General features: G+C 50.6%; 8 protein-coding genes across 8 annotated transcripts; 2 read left to right on the top strand and 6 right to left on the bottom strand.

Annotated features, from left to right (window-relative positions):
* Window positions 1–202: 202 nt before the first annotated feature.
* N7484_006692 (polysaccharide lyase family 1 protein) lies at window positions 203–1,620 on the top strand (the record flags this gene model as incomplete). The annotated part of the gene is made up of 3 exons (XM_057117110.1): window positions 203–815; window positions 872–956; window positions 1,014–1,620. 3 exons carry the CDS (start codon window positions 203–205, stop codon window positions 1,618–1,620), a joined length of 1,305 nt encoding a protein of 434 aa, XP_056972993.1.
* A 1,072-nt stretch (window positions 1,621–2,692) lies between these two features.
* N7484_006691 (uncharacterized protein) lies at window positions 2,693–3,575 on the bottom strand (the record flags this gene model as incomplete). The annotated part of the gene is made up of 2 exons (XM_057117109.1): window positions 2,693–3,218; window positions 3,274–3,575. The coding sequence occupies 2 exons, from the start codon at window positions 3,573–3,575 to the stop codon at window positions 2,693–2,695; spliced, it is 828 nt and encodes a 275-aa protein (XP_056972992.1).
* An 866-nt stretch (window positions 3,576–4,441) lies between these two features.
* Window positions 4,442–6,278, bottom strand: N7484_006690 (uncharacterized protein; the record flags this gene model as incomplete). Its single annotated transcript, XM_057117108.1, has 7 exons — window positions 4,442–4,688; window positions 4,748–4,813; window positions 4,865–5,017; window positions 5,069–5,465; window positions 5,519–5,689; window positions 5,748–6,085; window positions 6,151–6,278. The coding sequence occupies 7 exons, from the start codon at window positions 6,276–6,278 to the stop codon at window positions 4,442–4,444; spliced, it is 1,500 nt and encodes a 499-aa protein (XP_056972991.1).
* Window positions 6,279–6,896: 618 nt separating this feature from the next.
* Window positions 6,897–8,905, bottom strand: N7484_006689 (sulfatase family protein; the record flags this gene model as incomplete). Its single annotated transcript, XM_057117107.1, has 5 exons — window positions 6,897–7,247; window positions 7,300–7,421; window positions 7,488–7,974; window positions 8,025–8,503; window positions 8,557–8,905. The coding sequence occupies 5 exons, from the start codon at window positions 8,903–8,905 to the stop codon at window positions 6,897–6,899; spliced, it is 1,788 nt and encodes a 595-aa protein (XP_056972990.1).
* Window positions 8,906–9,700: 795 nt separating this feature from the next.
* On the bottom strand, window positions 9,701–12,240 carry N7484_006688 (Zn(II)2Cys6 transcription factor; the record flags this gene model as incomplete). Its single annotated transcript, XM_057117106.1, has 2 exons — window positions 9,701–10,973; window positions 11,030–12,240. 2 exons carry the CDS (start codon window positions 12,238–12,240, stop codon window positions 9,701–9,703), a joined length of 2,484 nt encoding a protein of 827 aa, XP_056972989.1.
* A 372-nt stretch (window positions 12,241–12,612) lies between these two features.
* Window positions 12,613–14,442, bottom strand: N7484_006687 (deoxyribodipyrimidine photo-lyase PHR1; the record flags this gene model as incomplete). The annotated part of the gene is made up of 2 exons (XM_057117105.1): window positions 12,613–13,153; window positions 13,208–14,442. 2 exons carry the CDS (start codon window positions 14,440–14,442, stop codon window positions 12,613–12,615), a joined length of 1,776 nt encoding a protein of 591 aa, XP_056972988.1.
* A 914-nt stretch (window positions 14,443–15,356) lies between these two features.
* N7484_006686 (uncharacterized protein) lies at window positions 15,357–16,298 on the top strand (the record flags this gene model as incomplete). Its single annotated transcript, XM_057117104.1, has 1 exon — window positions 15,357–16,298. One exon carries the CDS (start codon window positions 15,357–15,359, stop codon window positions 16,296–16,298), a length of 942 nt encoding a protein of 313 aa, XP_056972987.1.
* A 196-nt stretch (window positions 16,299–16,494) lies between these two features.
* On the bottom strand, window positions 16,495–16,854 carry N7484_006685 (Kha1p; the record flags this gene model as incomplete). The annotated part of the gene is made up of 1 exon (XM_057117103.1): window positions 16,495–16,854. The coding sequence occupies one exon, from the start codon at window positions 16,852–16,854 to the stop codon at window positions 16,495–16,497; it is 360 nt and encodes a 119-aa protein (XP_056972986.1).
* Window positions 16,855–18,018: the final 1,164 nt, after the last annotated feature.

Below are 18,018 nucleotides of genomic sequence, written 5' to 3'. Positions count from 1 at the left end.
TACTCAAGCTCAAACAAAGCCAAGATCGTTCGTCAATCCGTGACGATGGCAAATGAACCTAGGAATATAACTAGGCCGACGCGTCCCTGTTTACAGCTGGCAATCAGTCTCTCTTTTGCTATTTTCTCCTACTTTTCTTGTTACCGTTTTGAAACCAACTGCTGGTTCAGTCATTCCTTTCTTTTCATTCAATCTCCCCAGCATGCAGTTCCCTCAATCGCTTCTGGCTGCGGTTGTGCTTCTGGGTACCACCGTTCAAGCCACTGGGGTCTCGGGCACCGCTGTCGGATTTGCAACTGGCACCACGGGTGGTGGTGATGCGACCGCTGCGGCTCCGAGTGACATTACGGAGCTTACAGAGTGGTTGACGGACAGCACCCCTCGAGTGATTTTGATCGACAAAGAGTTCAACTATCTTGAGAGCCAGGGGAAATGTACCGACTGCAAGTGCTGCAAACCCTCGTCCAACACGTGTGGAAGCTCCGGCCAGAATGCTATCGACAACTCGGACTGGTGCAGTGGTTACCCCACGACCACGTGCACATACGACAAGGCAGCTATCGAGGGTATCAATGTGGCCTCGAACAAATCCATCGTGGGTGTCGGCAGCGCCGGTGTCATACGTGGTAAAGGGCTGCGGATGGAGAATGGTGTTAGCAACGTCATCATCCAAAACATTCACATTACCGAGTTGAACCCTCAATATATCTGGGGTGGTGATGCCATCACTCTGGATGGCACAGACCAGATTTGGATCGACCATGTCAAGATTTCCCTTATTGGTCGCCAAATGTTTGTTGCGGGCTACAAGGCTAGTAAGCGTTGTTATCATTGCGTTAATTGTCTATGAAGATTGACTAGTTTTTCTCAGGCGGTCGGGTTACTATCTCGAACAGTGAGTTTGATGGTCAGACTAGCTGGTCAGCAACCTGTGACGGTCATCACTACTGGACTATGTAAGCCATCATCATAGCACTGTCAGATCTTGAACTAATAATTGCTGCTTCTTCTAGTCTTGGATACGGTAAAAATGACAAGGTGACCTTCACCGGAAACTACATCCATCACACTTCGGGTCGGTCACCCAAGCTCGAATTCAACAGCTACTGGCACGCCTACAACAACTACTGGTTCAACAACACCGGCCATGCTTTCGATGTCGGCGAGGGAACCAACGCTTTGATTGAGGGCAACGTCTTCCACCAAGTTGACACGCCTTTCCTCACAGACAGCAGCCCCGGCGAGTCTTACGCAGTGAGCTCCAGCGATAAGTCTACCTGTGACTCTAAGCTTGGCCGGACCTGCGCCGTCAACAGTCTGGTCTCGTCTGGAAGTCTCTCAGCGAGTGACAAGTCCGTCTTGTCTAGCTGGCCGAGTGGCGAATCTGGCATCTCTGTTACGAGCGCTAGTCGGGTCCGATCCTCGGTCCTCAGCAATGCTGGAATCGGCAAGCTGAGCGGCAGCTCTTCTAAGCGACAGGTTCAGCCAGCTCCCTATGTTCCTGCCCTCTCCCAAGCCGGCCCCGGTGCTACGCCAGTCAACCAACCCCACAAGTGGACCTGGAAGACCGTGGGCGTCAAGCCTACCAAAGCCCCGCAGCCTGGTGCTAATAGGGGCTAGACAGTATATTATAAAATAGATATTTGCCAGGCATGGCTCGTAGGTCTTATGGCTCACGGTCACCTACATCACCAAATATGTGGTAGCTAGACCCTTCCAAGGTTTCCCTTCTTGTACGCCTTGTCAACCAATTACAGGTATCTAGCCCCTCGATACGCACTTGCTTCCACGATCTAGACCATAGTATGTATTAGTAAGGTAGATCTCAATATAAGAAAACATTCACCAGTTTCCATGCGGGGGGATGTGGATACTACTTCAAGGTGATTGCGCACGATACCTATAATCATTGAAGTTGGCCATGATTCGAGGCTCGTGGTGAATTAAATTTCCAAATCCTATGCAAGCACAATTTAACAATACAATGTCCGCATATGGACCATTTGAGTACGCTCATGCACCGCTTTGGTGGCTTCTCCTCGGAAATCCCGAGTATTGGACCAAGGGCCTCGATGACTGGTGTACGGAGCATGAGAAACAACTAGAAAGATGAATGTGGCAGAACTTAGCCGGCTATCGATCATTGGACCGGCTTTTGCTCTGCAGCTTTATTTACATTTCTCGGGCACTTTATGTTCTCTCAGGGGCAATGATAGAGTCTTGGAACGGTGTGGATCGCTTCTAGTTCTTCAAATTGGCGGTCCAGCATTGTGTCTATGGAACCAGAGGTCACACGTGGCATGCCATGATATTGACAATCTCAAACGTGTGATAGTTAAATTTTGTCCTTGCCCAAGGCTTTTTGCTCCCTCGATTGCAGATATTCTCAGCACGTCCATGCCGCATAGTAGCCTTATTTTGGCAAACACGACGCCATATTGATAACAGCGACCAATCTCTCTGGAATCCTGATGTATCAAATGGCCACTGAGACCACTCCATATTTTTCAACATCCTATTTACCATATATCTCCTTTGAAGGATGAATGCATGTCGGGTGAGCTGAGGCTGGATGAAGCTCTCGGAAATATGCGTGTTTCGGCTAAAGCCCGGCGCTATCGAATGGTGGAGGGTGAAGGATTTGTGGTTTTCCTTTTATTAGATGTAGTTGATCAGAGTTTTGAAAGACTCCTCACCCGGTGTATGTCCACTGAGAGGAGGCTGATGGGATAAAGGCTTCGCGGATATCATGAAGACCCTCCAGATGAAAGCCCGGACCATCAGGGTACGAACCCGATCCAATTGTAAAGCCGGCCTCTGGGTCGACTGGAAGCCAATTGGAGGTTTTTCGAGATGAACCATCAGGCATCTCCAGCATCGTGGGGAAATCTTCATTATCTGTCTTCCAAGCGGGGCAGTTGGCCACCCAACCTGTTGCCATTGGGTCATGCATGGCGGCGCTCTTCTCGGACCTGACATCGGACAATGGCGATGCGCCTCTGTCTTCACATCGGCTGAAGGGGCCTTGGGCGCTCTCGAATGTACTTGAGTGATCAGATACAGGGGAACCGGGAAATGTGGACACCGATACAGCATGAACCGAGGGAGTCATGAAGAGCGCCCTTTCAGCTGCCACGCGCGACAACATGTGCTGCCTTTCTGCTTCATCTGTATATGGAAAGGGGCTGATGGGAGTTTGATAGTCTGGAATCCAGGAACTATAGGAGAACTCGTTAGCAAATATGCCATATGCGCTCTGCAGCATGAACTGACCCTGCCATGTTCAAGTTCCTTTCTTCGTCAACATTTGCTGCATATGACCCATCACAGAGCTGCCAGTCTTGGACGAAGTCACTGGATGACTTCAGAGCCAATTCACCACTCCAGTCGTAATTCTCCAAAGCCAACGGAACTGGCTCGCCATGAAGAACAGTGGGAAAGCCAATGCGAGCCATTAAGTCTTGCTCAGCCTTCTCATACACCTGGGCGTCATTGACACGATTTGACATGTGCTGATCCTTGGGATGCACCTGTTGCCAGTACTCCAGGCTGTAGGAGAGGTTAGGTGCAGTCATGTTAGGCCAAATCTGGATTGAATTATTGAAGGTCAATCGATCCCTTTAGAATATAAACCCAGATTTCGCGCGAGTTCGTTGCGTGACCAGCACGGCAGAGACACAAAGAAAAAGAAAACAAAAAAAAATTGAATCCGTTCCCCGCAAATCCGGGGCATCCTGGATGACTTAAAAAGAATTTGCGGAGAACAAGCGAACTTGAAAGCTCCGAAGCGAGCTAGAGAGCTCAGCCGACCTAGCACCGGCAAATTAACATCCTGCAAAGGGCGAAAGACGCGGCGACACCGCATGATCGCATGAATTTACCCGATCTTTCCCCGGATTCTGACCCAAACGGATCGGACCGAGTCCAACAAGCACCAATCGGTGAATTCCACTCGGCATCGGCAAGGAGATCTCTTTTAACCGATCAGCCCCCGCATGTGGAGGCCAAAGAGATGAGCAGGGGCACTGGTGATCCAAATGTTGATTCATCTTGCATGGGGTTCCTGGTTCACTACGCAAGGTACAATGTCCACGAGGTGAGGAATTTCCATAGAAGGCGTCGTGCAGATCCCACCGTTTCAGGCAGAGCAGAGTAATGCATATCCATGGCTGCAAGAAATATCCATAGATCAATATGGCTGTACCTTGCCTTTCCGCCTATTTGAGCTTGAAAGCATGCGCAAGCAGATACCATAAGTTAAAACAAACGTCCCACTGTAATCATCGATAATACTCAGCTGACCTTGAGTGGCTGGTCGCCTGGATTCGGAAAGGGTTTATTAACTTCACACAAAGGCGCCAAGTTTCTAGAGCTCAGAGCCGAGCGATATTGAAGCGGAGGTCCGATGCAATCTCGGTAAAGTCATTGATCATTAAATAAGCTAAATCGTCTCTGGAACGCATGCCTGAGGGATATAAGAGGCTGTCGAAGGGCTGGACTCCTTGTCCGTTGCGGTCGCGCTTTTCCGCCCATAATAAGTCTGCACCCCAAGCCCTGCTGCGAGTAACCACGACACTCCTGCTAGCACACAGATGGCTGTCAAGCCATTCAGATACTTGGGTGCATCTTCGGTCCGGAAGATCTGAGAGCCAGATATTCCAGCACAATTTGCTCCCATGACAACCAGTCTGCAGAAAAGTCAGTACTTCGAATCCATGACAGAAGACAACTGGAGGAATAGACTTACGCCATGGCAACACTACGTTCTTGGGGAGTTCGGCAGTAGATAGATAACCAACCGACATTGAGAATGCTACATTCATGTCAGTGCTCAGGTCATATAGCCGGTTAGGAATAAACATACTGCATACTACAGTAGGATACGTTGGTGATGGCAATGACAGCATAACGGTGCCACTTCCCAGAATCATACGGATCTGTACGCAAGCATACATAGGAAATCACATTCCAGGTAATGGCAAGCAACACAAATGGACCGCGGTGACCAAGGCGATCCCTATCTCAGGTCAGTGAGACTCGTTTTCAAACGCAATCTGCTGGAACTTACGCAAGGAATGACAAGACTGTTAGCCAAATGATACCGCAGTACACCGGGACAGACGCCAGGGCATTGGCTTTGACCGAGCCGAATCCAAGTGACTTGATCAGAGTAGGGGTATATTGGGTCAAGCCTTGGAAAGCGGTCATGGACACTAGCGTCAGCATCACATGCTGCATGATGCGAGGGTTTGTCAGGGCTCGTCCGACATCCGATTTGGAGATCTGAATGTGGCCTCGAGCCTTCTTAGGGTCATCTAGCAAGACTCGGTTGCGCATGATCTGTGATTCTCTTTCGGTGAAGTAGCTCCAGCGACCAAAGGAAATCAGTGGGCGACCGTCACCTACACTAGGTGGGACTAGGAGTGTAAAGATGATGCCGATGAACAGAGTGATAACACCCTCGACTAATCATAGATGTTAATGAGAGATTGAATTAACACATAAAGGGTTCACTCACTGAGGAAAATCCATCTCCAGCCGGCCATGCCATTGGTGCCACTGAGCTTGAGCACACCAGCAGAGATCAGACTAGAAGTCGCAGAAGCAAACATTTGACCATAGAAGAACAAGCTAGTCCGAAGACTGGTTTCGTCCTTCTTGTACCATGTCGAAAGGTAATATAGCGCGCCTATCCTCAGAAATCATCAGTCGGCTGACACGAGGATGGTATCAACAGAAGAGCTAACCTGGAATGAAACCGCCTTCACAGAGACCAAGCAGGATGCGTGTCACCAGGTATGCCGGATAGGACTGCACAAAGGCCTGGAAGGTAGCAACCAGTCCCCAGGCGAATAGTTGCCCCGATAACCATGTCCGGGGTCCGATGCGCTGCAACAGAAAATTCGATGGAATTTCTGAGAGAACAATGCCGGCCGACAGGAGTTGCGAACCGATGTTGACTTGGTTAGTGGTGATGCCGAGATCTTCGGTGATGGTTGAGGTGAGGACAGCACTGATGTTGCCACGATCGAGTTGGAGGGAGAAAAAGGCAAGGGCAAGAGTAGGAATTAAGATGAAGTCGATCCTATTGGATTCAAATATTAGCTCATGAACTTCCAGATATCACATCCAAGGTTCAAAGCCACATACTTGCGTCGAATGGCCGACTCTTCCTTATCCCAGTCCTTGATGATGCCATGTTCCACTTCACTCGGAGGAGCGTCAATAACCTTTTCCTCGATTCCATTCTTCTCTATGAAGAAATCCCCATCCACCATCTTGGTGTTTCCGTGATGTTGCGATGAGGTAGAATGGGACCAAAATTGTGGATGTCAGTGTTTGGCTTGACGATGGGATCTCTGGACTCTACGGATAGCTTCAATGGTGGAACATGGGCATCTTATACATAAATTCCCCTCAATCGCTTATCGTGGATTGCGTACTTCTCCATACGTGCGGCATCTTGATTCCACCAAAGCCTGTCATTGTGGCCCCATTCGCTGTCGCGACACGGTGGGAAGAAATGGCGCAATCATGGCGCCCTTGACGTGCAAGTATCGGCCCCATTTTTTTTTCTACTTTGGATATTCTCATTGCCGAGTAGGAATATCATCGAATCAAATACAAATATTTTATAAATTAAAACAGAACAAAATCATGCGGGATCAAGTCAACTGGGATTTGGGAGCCAATATACTGTGGTGTACCAACTATTATGCTTGTGGTCGCTCTTCATTCACGAAAGGATTAAGCAATGATCTTCAAGTCTCCTTGAACGGTCCTTCTCTACTTGAAAAGTCAATTAGACATGAATATTGAATATGTGAACATTTGATATTTTTACTGCTGCATATCCTCCCGCAGGGGTATCTCTACACGCTAAACATTACCATGAATTACACCCAGACATGCCACGGAAGACCATGTCGAGTTGTCAACGGTACTTGAGGGCCTTCAGCCTCAATAATGTATCCGGAATCGCACCAGTCGAACGAGACTCGAGGCTGTTCCTGGTATAACAGATCGTACTTCTCGTCGAGAGCATCCCGCAAGGTATGAATTGTGTGCTGAGGCTGGAGCACCTTCCATGGATCAATGCAAGTAAGCCCTTGGCAGGACTTCAAGACGAGTAGGAGAGCATCAAGTCGGCTGATAGTTTGTGACAGGGTTCGACCTAAAAGCTGAGGCTCGATCTCGTCAAGAACAGGGCCACTAGGGTAAAGGTTGTGCAATTGGTATGGATCGGTCTGTCCATCAATGTCAGCGCACGGCGTTCTGGCCGTTGATAATAAAACTCACTGAAAGGTCATAAAGTTCGTGCTCGTTATTGCACCACACGGAATAATACAGATTGTAGTCCTCGCCCAATAGGCGAACCGACTTATAGGTGTTATTTGGCACGAAGATGCTACCGTCCACGCCTAAATATTCGAATCAGCCTCTATGCATCGGCCAAAAAGAAAAGATCTCATGGCGCGCAAACATACCGATCTGACTGAAGTCACCTTCGAACACAGACTTACCCCAGAACTCGACGGTAACATGTTCGTGTCGGGGTCCCGCATAGTCAGGAGTCAATGGAATGGCGGTTCCGTCGAAATCATTACGGTGGGGAATGCCAGCGAGATTGAAGATGGTCGGGGCGAGGTCGATATGCGTAGTCACCGAATCTTGCACATATCCCTCTGCAATACCCGGACCCCGGATGAAAAGCGGGACCCGGATATCCTCCTCGAAGCCACAAGTCTTGCCTGGTGGCAACCGGTGCTGCCCAATGTGAAATCCGTTGTCGGAGGTGTAGATAATATAGGTGTTGTCCAGCTGGTCACTGTCTTCCAGGCGAGTAACAAGCGAATCCACTAGCTCGTCAACACCCTGCAAAGCTTGCAGGCGCGAGCGATAATAGAAATCCCCATAATCAACCACCGATTGATTCTGTTGTGGAAGATCACGAATCCAACTGACTCCGCTAGGCTTTAATCTGGTTAACAGGGATCGTTGGTGGCAGAGTGGGGGAGGTGTACCTCATCCGGGTTGAAGTGTTCAGTACGAGGCACCTTCACATTCGGAAACAGATGCCGATGTCGTTTCAATGGAATCGGGGCATCCATAACAACTGAATCGTGATGTTCCAGCGCGATTGGATTTACATTCGAGTGGGGAGCAATGGGGGCGACCGCGACAAAAAAAGGCCGATCCCCTTCTAGGGCATCGTCTAAGAAGCCCAAGGCTTTTCCAGTAATAACATCGATCGTGTGCTGGCCTTCGTAGCTCACGGGCGAATCTTGATTACGTTGATAGGTTGAATTGAGGTAGGAGTAGGTAAATGGATCCAGCAGGAAATCGGAGCCGTTGAAACCGTTGACATGGGGACTGTGGTAGTTCTCCACGGTGTGCGCGTTGAATAATTTACCCGTGTAGTAAGTATCGTACCCGGCCTCTTGCAGCCACACCGGCAAGAAATTGTCGTTGAATCCGCGGTCCACGAATTTCGGATAACCACCTAAATTTGATCAGTCCTGATTAGATCTATCTGTGCGGAGCAGAACCACTGACCATGGGGCGGGCTGACATCTGTCACGTTAGTGTTGTGTGCTTGTCGTCCAGTCCACAAGCTGACCCGCGAGGGGCAGCAGAGCGCAGTGGTCACAAAGTGATTGCTGAAGGACGTGCCCTTGTCGCGCATGTGCTTCAGGATGTGCGGCGTATACGAGATGGAATCTAGTTGTAGATCTTGGTCGTCTGTGATTACGAACAGGATATTCGGTGGTTTCGATGACTTCAACGGTCGCGGCTGGGCTACGCTGAGGACCGACTGAAGTATATTCCGCACATCCATCGCATTGCCGATGGCGGCGCCTTCGGCGGCCACAACGAGCCCAGTGATGGCGGCGAGCAGCTTCATTCTGGGTCCTGGGGTGAAGGTGTGAAGGAGCCAAAAGATATGAGGGGTCGCGACATTGACAGTAACGCGTGTCGACTACATCCCTCGCGTCTGATCGCTAATACATCATGTTCCACGATTCTAATCCACACTTGCAGCACATCCAATTGTCGAGCTCGGCAAAAAGTGGAGAGCTTGATGGTGCCATCGGTGAGGCCAATGGCGATCCGGGATCCACCTTGAATCTCGAACCTACATCATCTACGTTTTTCGAGTGGTTGTGACGCCAATCCCCTGTAGTGTAAGGTTGCACGAAAAAGCTAATTCCGACGTGAAGCTGGAAATACCCCATGAAGCTGGAAATATTCCAAGGAGCTGGAGAGGAAGGGAATGATACATATCCATGTCGAATGTGGGTCCCCGTAGCGTTGCGTGCTTTGCGTGGCGGATGAGAACACTGCACAACGGCTTGAATGTCGCCATCTCTCCACGTTATGACATCTCGCTTATCGTACTGCATATATGAATATCGGATAATCCGACACCTCTTTCCGAATTTGCCATACATTACAGCCGATGGTAATAACCTTGCAAGATTCAAGTGTCCATACAAGATGGAGGGCGAGGCCATTTAGGGATTTAATGCTGCTGATGTATTAGATTCGCAATTCAAAACTACAACTCTATGACCTCGGGAGACTCCTAGCGCCGCATGAAGATTATATATAAAAAAAAGGCACAATACCCAAAGACCAGTATGTATACATAGTTACAGCTCTTTACTGTGGGGTAACGGCAGAGCCCCAAATAGTGGGGTCACAGAGCCAATCCAGTCCCTTTGCGCGTCCATCGGTACAGGGCCAGCACCGCCTTACGACGGTGTCGGATTTCGCTGGGGTTGACGGGCCTGCCGCGAGCCTGAGCGACCGCACTGCGCATCACTTGCCTAAAGCTTCGCTGGTATTCCGTATTGAGGGTGACCACGCAGGATTCGGTGGCACGGATCATGGTCTCACAAGCGTTCAGAATTCCCTCCCCTGCCTCCTTCTGTAAGCGCTCAACGATCAGAAGTAGGAGGAAGCTTCCCTGGAGCAGCTGGATGCCAAAGAAGTATGGCATGAAGCTGATGTCTGGGTCGAACCGCAGGATCTGCTGCACAGAATCCGCGGCTTCCAAGGCATGCGAGATGGTGGATGCAAAGGCGGGGGAGGACGTCCAAAAATCCTTGTCCTCAATTAGGGACACCGGGTCCCATTTACCAACGAGAAGAATATGAAGAACGTGGACTAAATAGGATGAGTAGGCAATCACGGTTTGCGTATGCCACGAATACGCTTCAGATATTTTTGGGTCAACAGGCTCATCCAGTTTTGGGTTAAACGCAGTGGACACAGATGCCTCGGGGTCAACAGCTGTGGCCGCGGCAAAGGTCGTCAGGCTCGCCTTGTAGACCTCGAGCTGCCGAAGCACCTCTGCCACATGGACCTCCCATGCCTCCTTGCCTTGTAACCGCACACCAAGGGTGGGGTGATTTCGCGCCTGGTTCAAATCAATCAGCTCCCCAGTGATAGTCATGAGCGGTAGGAAGAAGCCGAGAATTGAGTGGTCATGGCAGACAAAATTGGGAAAGACACGACGCTTGTTTCGATCGCCAGATCGCGGACACTGAGGCCCATCGGAACGAGGACTGTTGCTATGAATATTCCCAGCCTGCCAGGAGCCCTCGTCTAGGGGGAGAAGCAAGTCTTCGCTTTCGGCATCGAGGAGAGCCAGTGGCCGATTGTAGCATAGCGCCAGATGACGATCCATGATATAGAGCAGCCACCAAGTGCGACGGCGTTCTTCACGGTACTCCTCGGTCACCGTGAAGCTGTTCTGAGGATTCCGTGTCTCGTCGCAGATACAGTTCAAACTTGGTCGCGATGGATTGGAGTAGTCAAAGGCAGGGCCTCCCGGCGAGCTCGCCCAGCTCCCGAGGGGATATCCAAACGATGGACTCGATCCATCGCTTTGGCCATCTACATTCGGCACAACTTCGATCTCCTGATTGAGTTTCAATTCTCGAGCTAGCGTGAAGGCCGCATGCCACCTGGGATATCGTTAGTCTAAGGCGGCGAGATAGACCGTATAACGCAAATGACCTACCATCGCATACTAGCAGCCTTTTGCTCACTGGAAGAGATAATAGATGCGACATGTATATACGTGATCACATCATCAAGGGAGCCTGCTGGGCCCACCAGCCCCTTGTCATCGCCCACTCCTTCAAATGGATGATGCGCTGCTGCCGCTGCGAAGTCTTGTGAGCCATTCGGGTTCTCTGCAGGCTCTTGGTCTTTGAAGGAAACATGAATTAACGGCCGCAAGAGTCGGATCGTCAAAGCGCACAGAAATTGGCAGATCTTCCGTCGCTGGAGCGGAGAGATAGATAAAGAGAACGCGCGATCATCGACCGCCGCGACCCAAAGCATACTGGCCAGTAAGGCCGGGCTGCTTGGCCGAGGGTGGTCGGTGCTCAAGAAGGAGGCCTTTCGCAGAACATAACAGTGGATATGGTGACAGACCGGATGCATGTGAGTCGAAAAGGCACTGGTGAAATAAAGTTCAAGCAAATCGCCAACCAGGCGACGGGGCAAGTTGGACCCCAGAAACGGCATAACAGGTTCCAGCACGGGGTATTTCAGGCCTGATCGTGAATTAGAGCCATAATTTTGGCCAGGAATGTTCGGCGCCGGCATGGACTGAGGTTGCGGGGGATGAGACGGATGACCTGCCGGTTCAACTGGGTTCCAAACGTCCAGCAAGCGCGGTAATGGGCCATCCCCTCCATTCACACCACCCAAAAGCTCATACGAGTCTGGAGATAGATGAGCCGCCGATAGCCATTCTTCCGTTGTGTTGTTCCCTTCTGGTGCTGCTCGGGAAGGACGGCCATCCACCACGGGATGCGGACCTTCGACGCTGGGTGCCGAGAGACTCGGTTCGTTTGTCATTGGCGATCTGGGTTGGAAGGATGACTCAGGTGAGCTTTGCAGCATTGGCGACAATGCTGGTTGCATGAGGACTTTCTGGTCTCCATTGGATTCCCTCCGGGTATAGTTAGTGGAGGTAGAAGCAGCAGCCCCGGTCTCTAGTTTTGCACGCGCGATTCGCCCGCGTTTCCTGCGCTCCCGAGTAAATTCACAGTGGGTGTCACTGCGCAGGCACCGGGAGCAGGGAAAGGCCCGGTCGCAACGAACGCGCCGAGTGTGACATGAATCGCACGCTACTCGATTGCGACGCCATCGTCGTTTGCCGTTTGGAAGATCGTCTGGCGCGGGCGCAGGAGACTGCCGGTCCCCGGACTGGGCTTCCATGTCCGGGATTATCGCAAAAGCGTCATTGGGGATAAAAATGAGAACTTGGGGAAGAAGTTCGGGGGAGAAAGCTAAAGCGCGGGGAAATTGTGGCGGTTGTCTCAGCGGGCAGCGCCAATCATAGGCTGGCGTTGCACTGCCCACACTAACGGTAGAGTCGTTTGAAAATTTAATCTACAGAATCGTTCGCGTTAGCCGATGCAGCGAATGATTTAGGCATGAATCTAAGTTCGCGGCGGGCTTCCGGGTCCTAGTCTGTCTCGAGTGGCCGCGATGCTCACGAGGTTTAGAGGAAAGGTTCCTAGTGAAATCTCAGATTATTTCTAAGCCTCCATACACTAGTTATAGACGAATATTACAAAGTCAGACCCACTACTTCTGCAGGACCTTCTTGTATCGCGTTAGTGCGCGTTCCCGACTCTCCGCATGATTCACGATGGGCCGGGGATAATCATTCCTTTCAGCAATAGACCCAGCACCTCGTTCATATGGGTCATGGATCGCCTTGCCCTCCACATCCTTCAATTCCGGTACCCAGTGTCGGATGTACTCCCCATCAGGATCGAAGCGCTCACTCTGTCGCAAAGGATTGAAGATGCGAAAGTATGGTTGCGGATCAACGCCGGTGCTAGAGCCGAATCCCCAGCCGCCATGATTAGACGCAAAGTCACCATCGATCAAATTCTCCATGAAGAATCGCTCCCCACGACGCCAGTCAAGCAGTAAGTCCTTGGACAGGAAGGACGATACCACCATCCGTGTCCGGTTGTGCATCCATGCGCAATGGCGAAGTTGTCGCATCGCGGCGTCCACAATGGGAAAACCGGTTTTACCTTCGCACCATGCCTGGAACTGATCTGCATCATATTCCCACTCGATATCGGTATGTTCTGGTTTGAAACATTTATTCATACTGCGGTCATTGTTAGCGTCGCGTAGAGCGGAAAGGATGCCAGGTCCATCTCACCAGATGAAGGGCCATTGGACCAACACATGTTTGTAAAAGTCACGCCAGGCGACCTCACTAATCCACGAGATGTATCCTGCGTCATACCGATCCAGGTGGTTCTTGTTTGCTCGCTTTGCTGTCACAACTGCAGTGCGGGCGCTGATGGCACCGCTGGCGAGATACGGGCTAAGGATGGACGTGTGCTTCCCAGGCAGCACACTACGCATCTCCTCATATTGACGACCTTTTTCCTCCAGAAATTTCTCCAGTCGTGGGAGAGCTTCGTGCTCACCCGCGGGGTAGAGTTCCTCAAAGCGTTTTCGCTCCTTGTCAGAAAGCTTTTTGTTCTCGGGTGCACTTGGCAGCTTGCAATCAAAGAGGTCAGATAACGTTCTCCGCGCGTCGCCCGGATTCGTGCCAGGTTCCTCCGATAGCTCTAGATAATCCGGGTTCCCCTTTAAAAATGCGAGCCATGAGCGGAACCAGGGCGTGTACACGGCGTATTGCTTGCCTTGCTGGCTACTCAGGGCACCTGGCGTAACAACACAGCTGTCATGTGAGAGAGAGAAGTCGATGTTGTTCTTGGCACACAGGCGCACAATCTTAGCATCCCGACGCAGCTCGTCCACTTCATACTCAATGTTGGCACACAAATGCTTGGCCTCCCATTGTTGGCACAATTCCACAATGCGGCCTGGGATGGCTTCGCGCTTCTCCACGGTCTCCATGTAAAGGGGAATATCCAGTTCGGCGAGGTCCTGTTGAAGCCGCTGTAAAGTACGTAGAGTAAAGTCTACTCGCGCCGGGCTAGCAAGATGGGCAGTCAAGTCCTCCGGGGACTGGATATAGAGGCAGATCAAGGGCACCTCGTTCTCCTTGGCTATATCAAAGGCCATGCGAAGGGCCCGGTTGTCATGTAGACGCAGGTCGCTCTTGAACCAGTGTACGACTGCTTGTCCGGCTTCTGCGGAACGGCGGTGTTCTGCGGTATCCCGACACGCTTTCTCCAGGGTCTCGATCGGTCGTTCGAGGGTCCCGTCGTTGTAGGCCTGACAGCGCTCATTTGCCATTTCCGGGGGATAGAAGTCGCGCAGAACGATACCAAAGTCTTCAGTCTGTTTCGCATTGGGATGTGGAGATCGGAGGTCGGTCAGACGTTCTTTCTTGTGCGCATGTTGTGTTATTCCAGCATCCTGCTTCGTGTCTGCGTCGGGACTCTCGCTTTTGGTCGCTTTTCGCTTGCGGGGTGCCATTGATGCAATTGGAGTGAATAACCGAGTGAAAAAACCCGGTCGGATGGGAAATGTCAAGGGGTGGGTTGTCAAACGCACACGCATCACTTGTAGACGTGTTCCCACAACGCGTGCTGGCGTTTTATAGGGAGCTGGGATGTCATCGATCGCGCGATCGAGATTCCTGACGTCACCCGATCTGGGATGGTGCAGATGCAAACCCTGGTTTCCATGGCTGCAAGCTATGGTTGAGAAACCTGCATGAACTGCAGATACCAAGTCTAGATCAATTGGCAAGATCCCGTGACTTCCTCGCATAGATAATCCAGACCCAATGATGATAAATGAAGTTTCCCAGGTTACTGGTTCTTTTCGGGAACGGAAAACCTAGCCGTTCTCCAGTCCCCCTTGTTTTCCATACTATTCATGGGTGTCGGGGTTTTCAGTCAATCGAGACCAATTACGGAAGCGTTGACATGCAAGCGATCTCGTCCAAACTCTCCTTCAAACTTGATCGTCTCCACCAACTCAGGGGTTATACTTTGGAATTATCAATAACTCCTAGGCCCCGTCGATCAGATCCACTCGAGAATCCCCCAGGTCCCGTTTCCCATTCCCCCATGAACTAGTCTCTTTCCCCGCATCGACCTAAGGTCGTATTGCCCGACATGCCAGACCCATGGAACCCAGTGTCAACTCAGTCAACGGTGCTCCGCGCCTGTTCTCGCCCGCTTCCTCTTTTCCAAAAAACCTTAAATCTGCACGCTTTGACCGCAAATTGGTCGATAGTCGAGACCATCCATGCCCCCAGATGATCGACCGTGCATGCCCCCTTCCTTTGCCTAACGACATTCCTTTTGAACTCTGCGTTTTCCCATCAGGGTGCGTTTCTTGTCAGCCCTTCGAACTTCTGGAGCGATGTTCCCTCTTCACCTATGTCGACTGTTAACGGTTCCGACATCGCGAACTCGCTGACACGCAAGTACACCAACGGAGACCAAGTCCGCACCCACATATTTGCGGCCTTTTCCGCCATTGCCTGGTACAATGCCATTGAGCTCATCATCCTGTGCTTTGTCTCCTTCAAGCGACATCGCGGTTGCTACTTTTGGAGTATGCTCATTGCCTCTTCCGCCATCATTCCACACTGCCTAGGCTATGTCTGTCTCTTCTTCCCTACCGGCGTCTCACCCTATGTCTGCGTCACTTTGATTATCGTCGGCTGGATTTCCATGGTGACCGGTCAATCCGTGGTGCTCTGGTCCCGTCTCCATTTGGTGTTGCAAAACACAAAAGTACTTTGGGGTGTGCTGTGGATGATCATCATTGATGTCGTCCTCTTCCATGTTCCCACCACCGTGTTGCTCTATGGGACCGCTGCCGCGCCCAACAGTGTCTGGGCTAATGGGTACAATATTATGGAGCGGATCCAGCTCGTTGGGTTCTGCATCCAAGAGCTGATTATCTCCGGTATATACGTATGGGAGACTGGGAAGCTGCTGCGGCTACGCCCAGAGGGCCGGTCGCAAGGGATTCTTCATCAACTCCTCTTCATCAACATTATCATTCTTATTCTCGACGTCGCCATTGTCGCCATTGAATACGTTGGCTTTTATGCCGTCCAGGTCATGTTCAAGCCCGTGGCCTACAGCATTAAATTAAAACTCGAATACGCTATCCTCGGAAAGCTCGTCGCTATCGCCAGGGGATCCTACGAGGATGAATTACCCTCCAGTTCACGCGACATCATGTCATTCCCTTCATCCCAAGAAACTCAAACACCGAACGAGCCTCGTCGCAACAATCACCGCAAGTATAGCCTGTCCTGGCTTTGGGAGCCTTCACAACGCTCGAGCTGCACATCGTCAGGGAATTGAATGCTCGGCATTTGTTATTTCTTGCTCAGAGCTGTACCTAGAACATGTCCTTTATTATGTCATTACCCGGGACTGAAGAACGTTAGAAGTTTACACTCTGTAACATTTTGCCTCCTGAAAGTCTTTCGTGATAAGATGTCAAGAACCAATAAAAATCATTGCTTTGCATATGAAAGCTATCCAGAATACCAAGTCATCAATTGTGACTGTCGGGTGGATGACCAGAACCAGCCTGTAAAGCCAATACGCCACCACAGACTTTGTTTTCAGGCTGAACCATCACGGATCCAATTATGCCCAGCGCCTGGCAAGTGCCAGTGCGGACACTCTCATCAGGGCTGAGCTTGATGCCCGCTTCTATGGCTTTACTACGGAATCCAACAACGACAATACTACCAGACCTGTTGGAAGTCTGCTCTAGCTCAGCCTGGACAGCAGCAAAAGCCAGCTGGGGTGGGGGACCACTGATGGTACCCTGCCTTCCCGGTGTCTGAAACACCACCCGCTCGTGGAGATCTGCTAGAAGAGAACCACGACGAGTCAGAAAGAACACCATATTTGATAAAAAGCTCGATGATGCCGTGCCTTTCGCCGAACCTTTGCGATGACCCTGGGCTGACCTATTTGGAATGGACCAGGCAGCACATGATGATGAGAACACCCGTCTAGATATGGATATTTCCAAGTACCCAGTTTCAGAGGCGTGCCATTGGAAGGGGGAAGTATAAAATGTTGCTGTGATATGTCTGAATGATAAATATGAATATGGGGTTGGACAAATCATGATCAAGCATGTTTCCCCCTTGGAGACTACCCTGAGCGCTGGCCCGAGTCGTGGTGGAGTTTGTCACCTTTGTTGGAGCATGATTTTGTATAGTCCGTGATGGATGATCTTAAGCTTGAGCTGTCTACGAGAGCTGGGGAGGGCAGGGGCGCCAAGGTACACATGCCTTGGGAAGGATCTAGCCATGTACGGATCGGTATACAGAGATAATCATTGGCCTATTGGTAGAACTGAAGTGGACCCATCAGGCCCACAGGCGGGACATATTTACGAGCTGCAAACGCCCTACAAAATTAAGGCCTATCAGTCAAGGATGGAGAGCACAGGCTGATATCCTGTATGATTCTCCTTTCTTGAGGGGACAGGGGTATATCGGAATACGTAGGTCATATGACTTGGAAGCACCATGTCGGACATGAGAATGATCCGACATAATCAAGGGCTACATATTCGAATTTTGATTTATTTAGGCAGCGACCCTTGGCACCAGTCAATGATGCCCAAATAGGAACTGAGACGCTCCAAAGAGTCAGAGACGTCTGGGCATCTGACGGACTTGGCCAAGGGGGGTGTCTAGAATTACAATACATCATTCCAAACACGTGCCTAAGCGACTTATAGCATTCAAATCATTCTAGTTTTCCAAGTTACATCACAGGATGTTCTGCTGTAAGGACCCGCCTATCGTTAGAGATATATGCTAGAATTCATGTCCGGTAATGATGATCCCTTAGATTTTCTCACACAATTATCCAGATATCAGCTAAAGGCTGACTCATTGGGATGGATCTCAAGCGCAACTTGAAGATTGCACGAATCGGACTTAACCTCGAAATAAAAATAAACCCGACTAGTCGCAGATCTTCTCCGAGGAGATAAAACTCTGCGTAGTTGTCCACAGCTAATAGGGGTTCCAGATCGAAAAGTCGGCAAATC

The sequence above is a fragment of the Penicillium longicatenatum genome (assembly GCF_028827895.1).
Source record: "Penicillium longicatenatum strain IBT 33135 chromosome Unknown contig_3_segment0_segment0, whole genome shotgun sequence".
Lineage (NCBI taxonomy): Eukaryota > Fungi > Ascomycota > Eurotiomycetes > Eurotiales > Aspergillaceae > Penicillium > Penicillium longicatenatum.
Note: the sequence above shows the minus strand (reverse complement) of the source record. Positions and strands in the feature narration are given on the sequence as shown.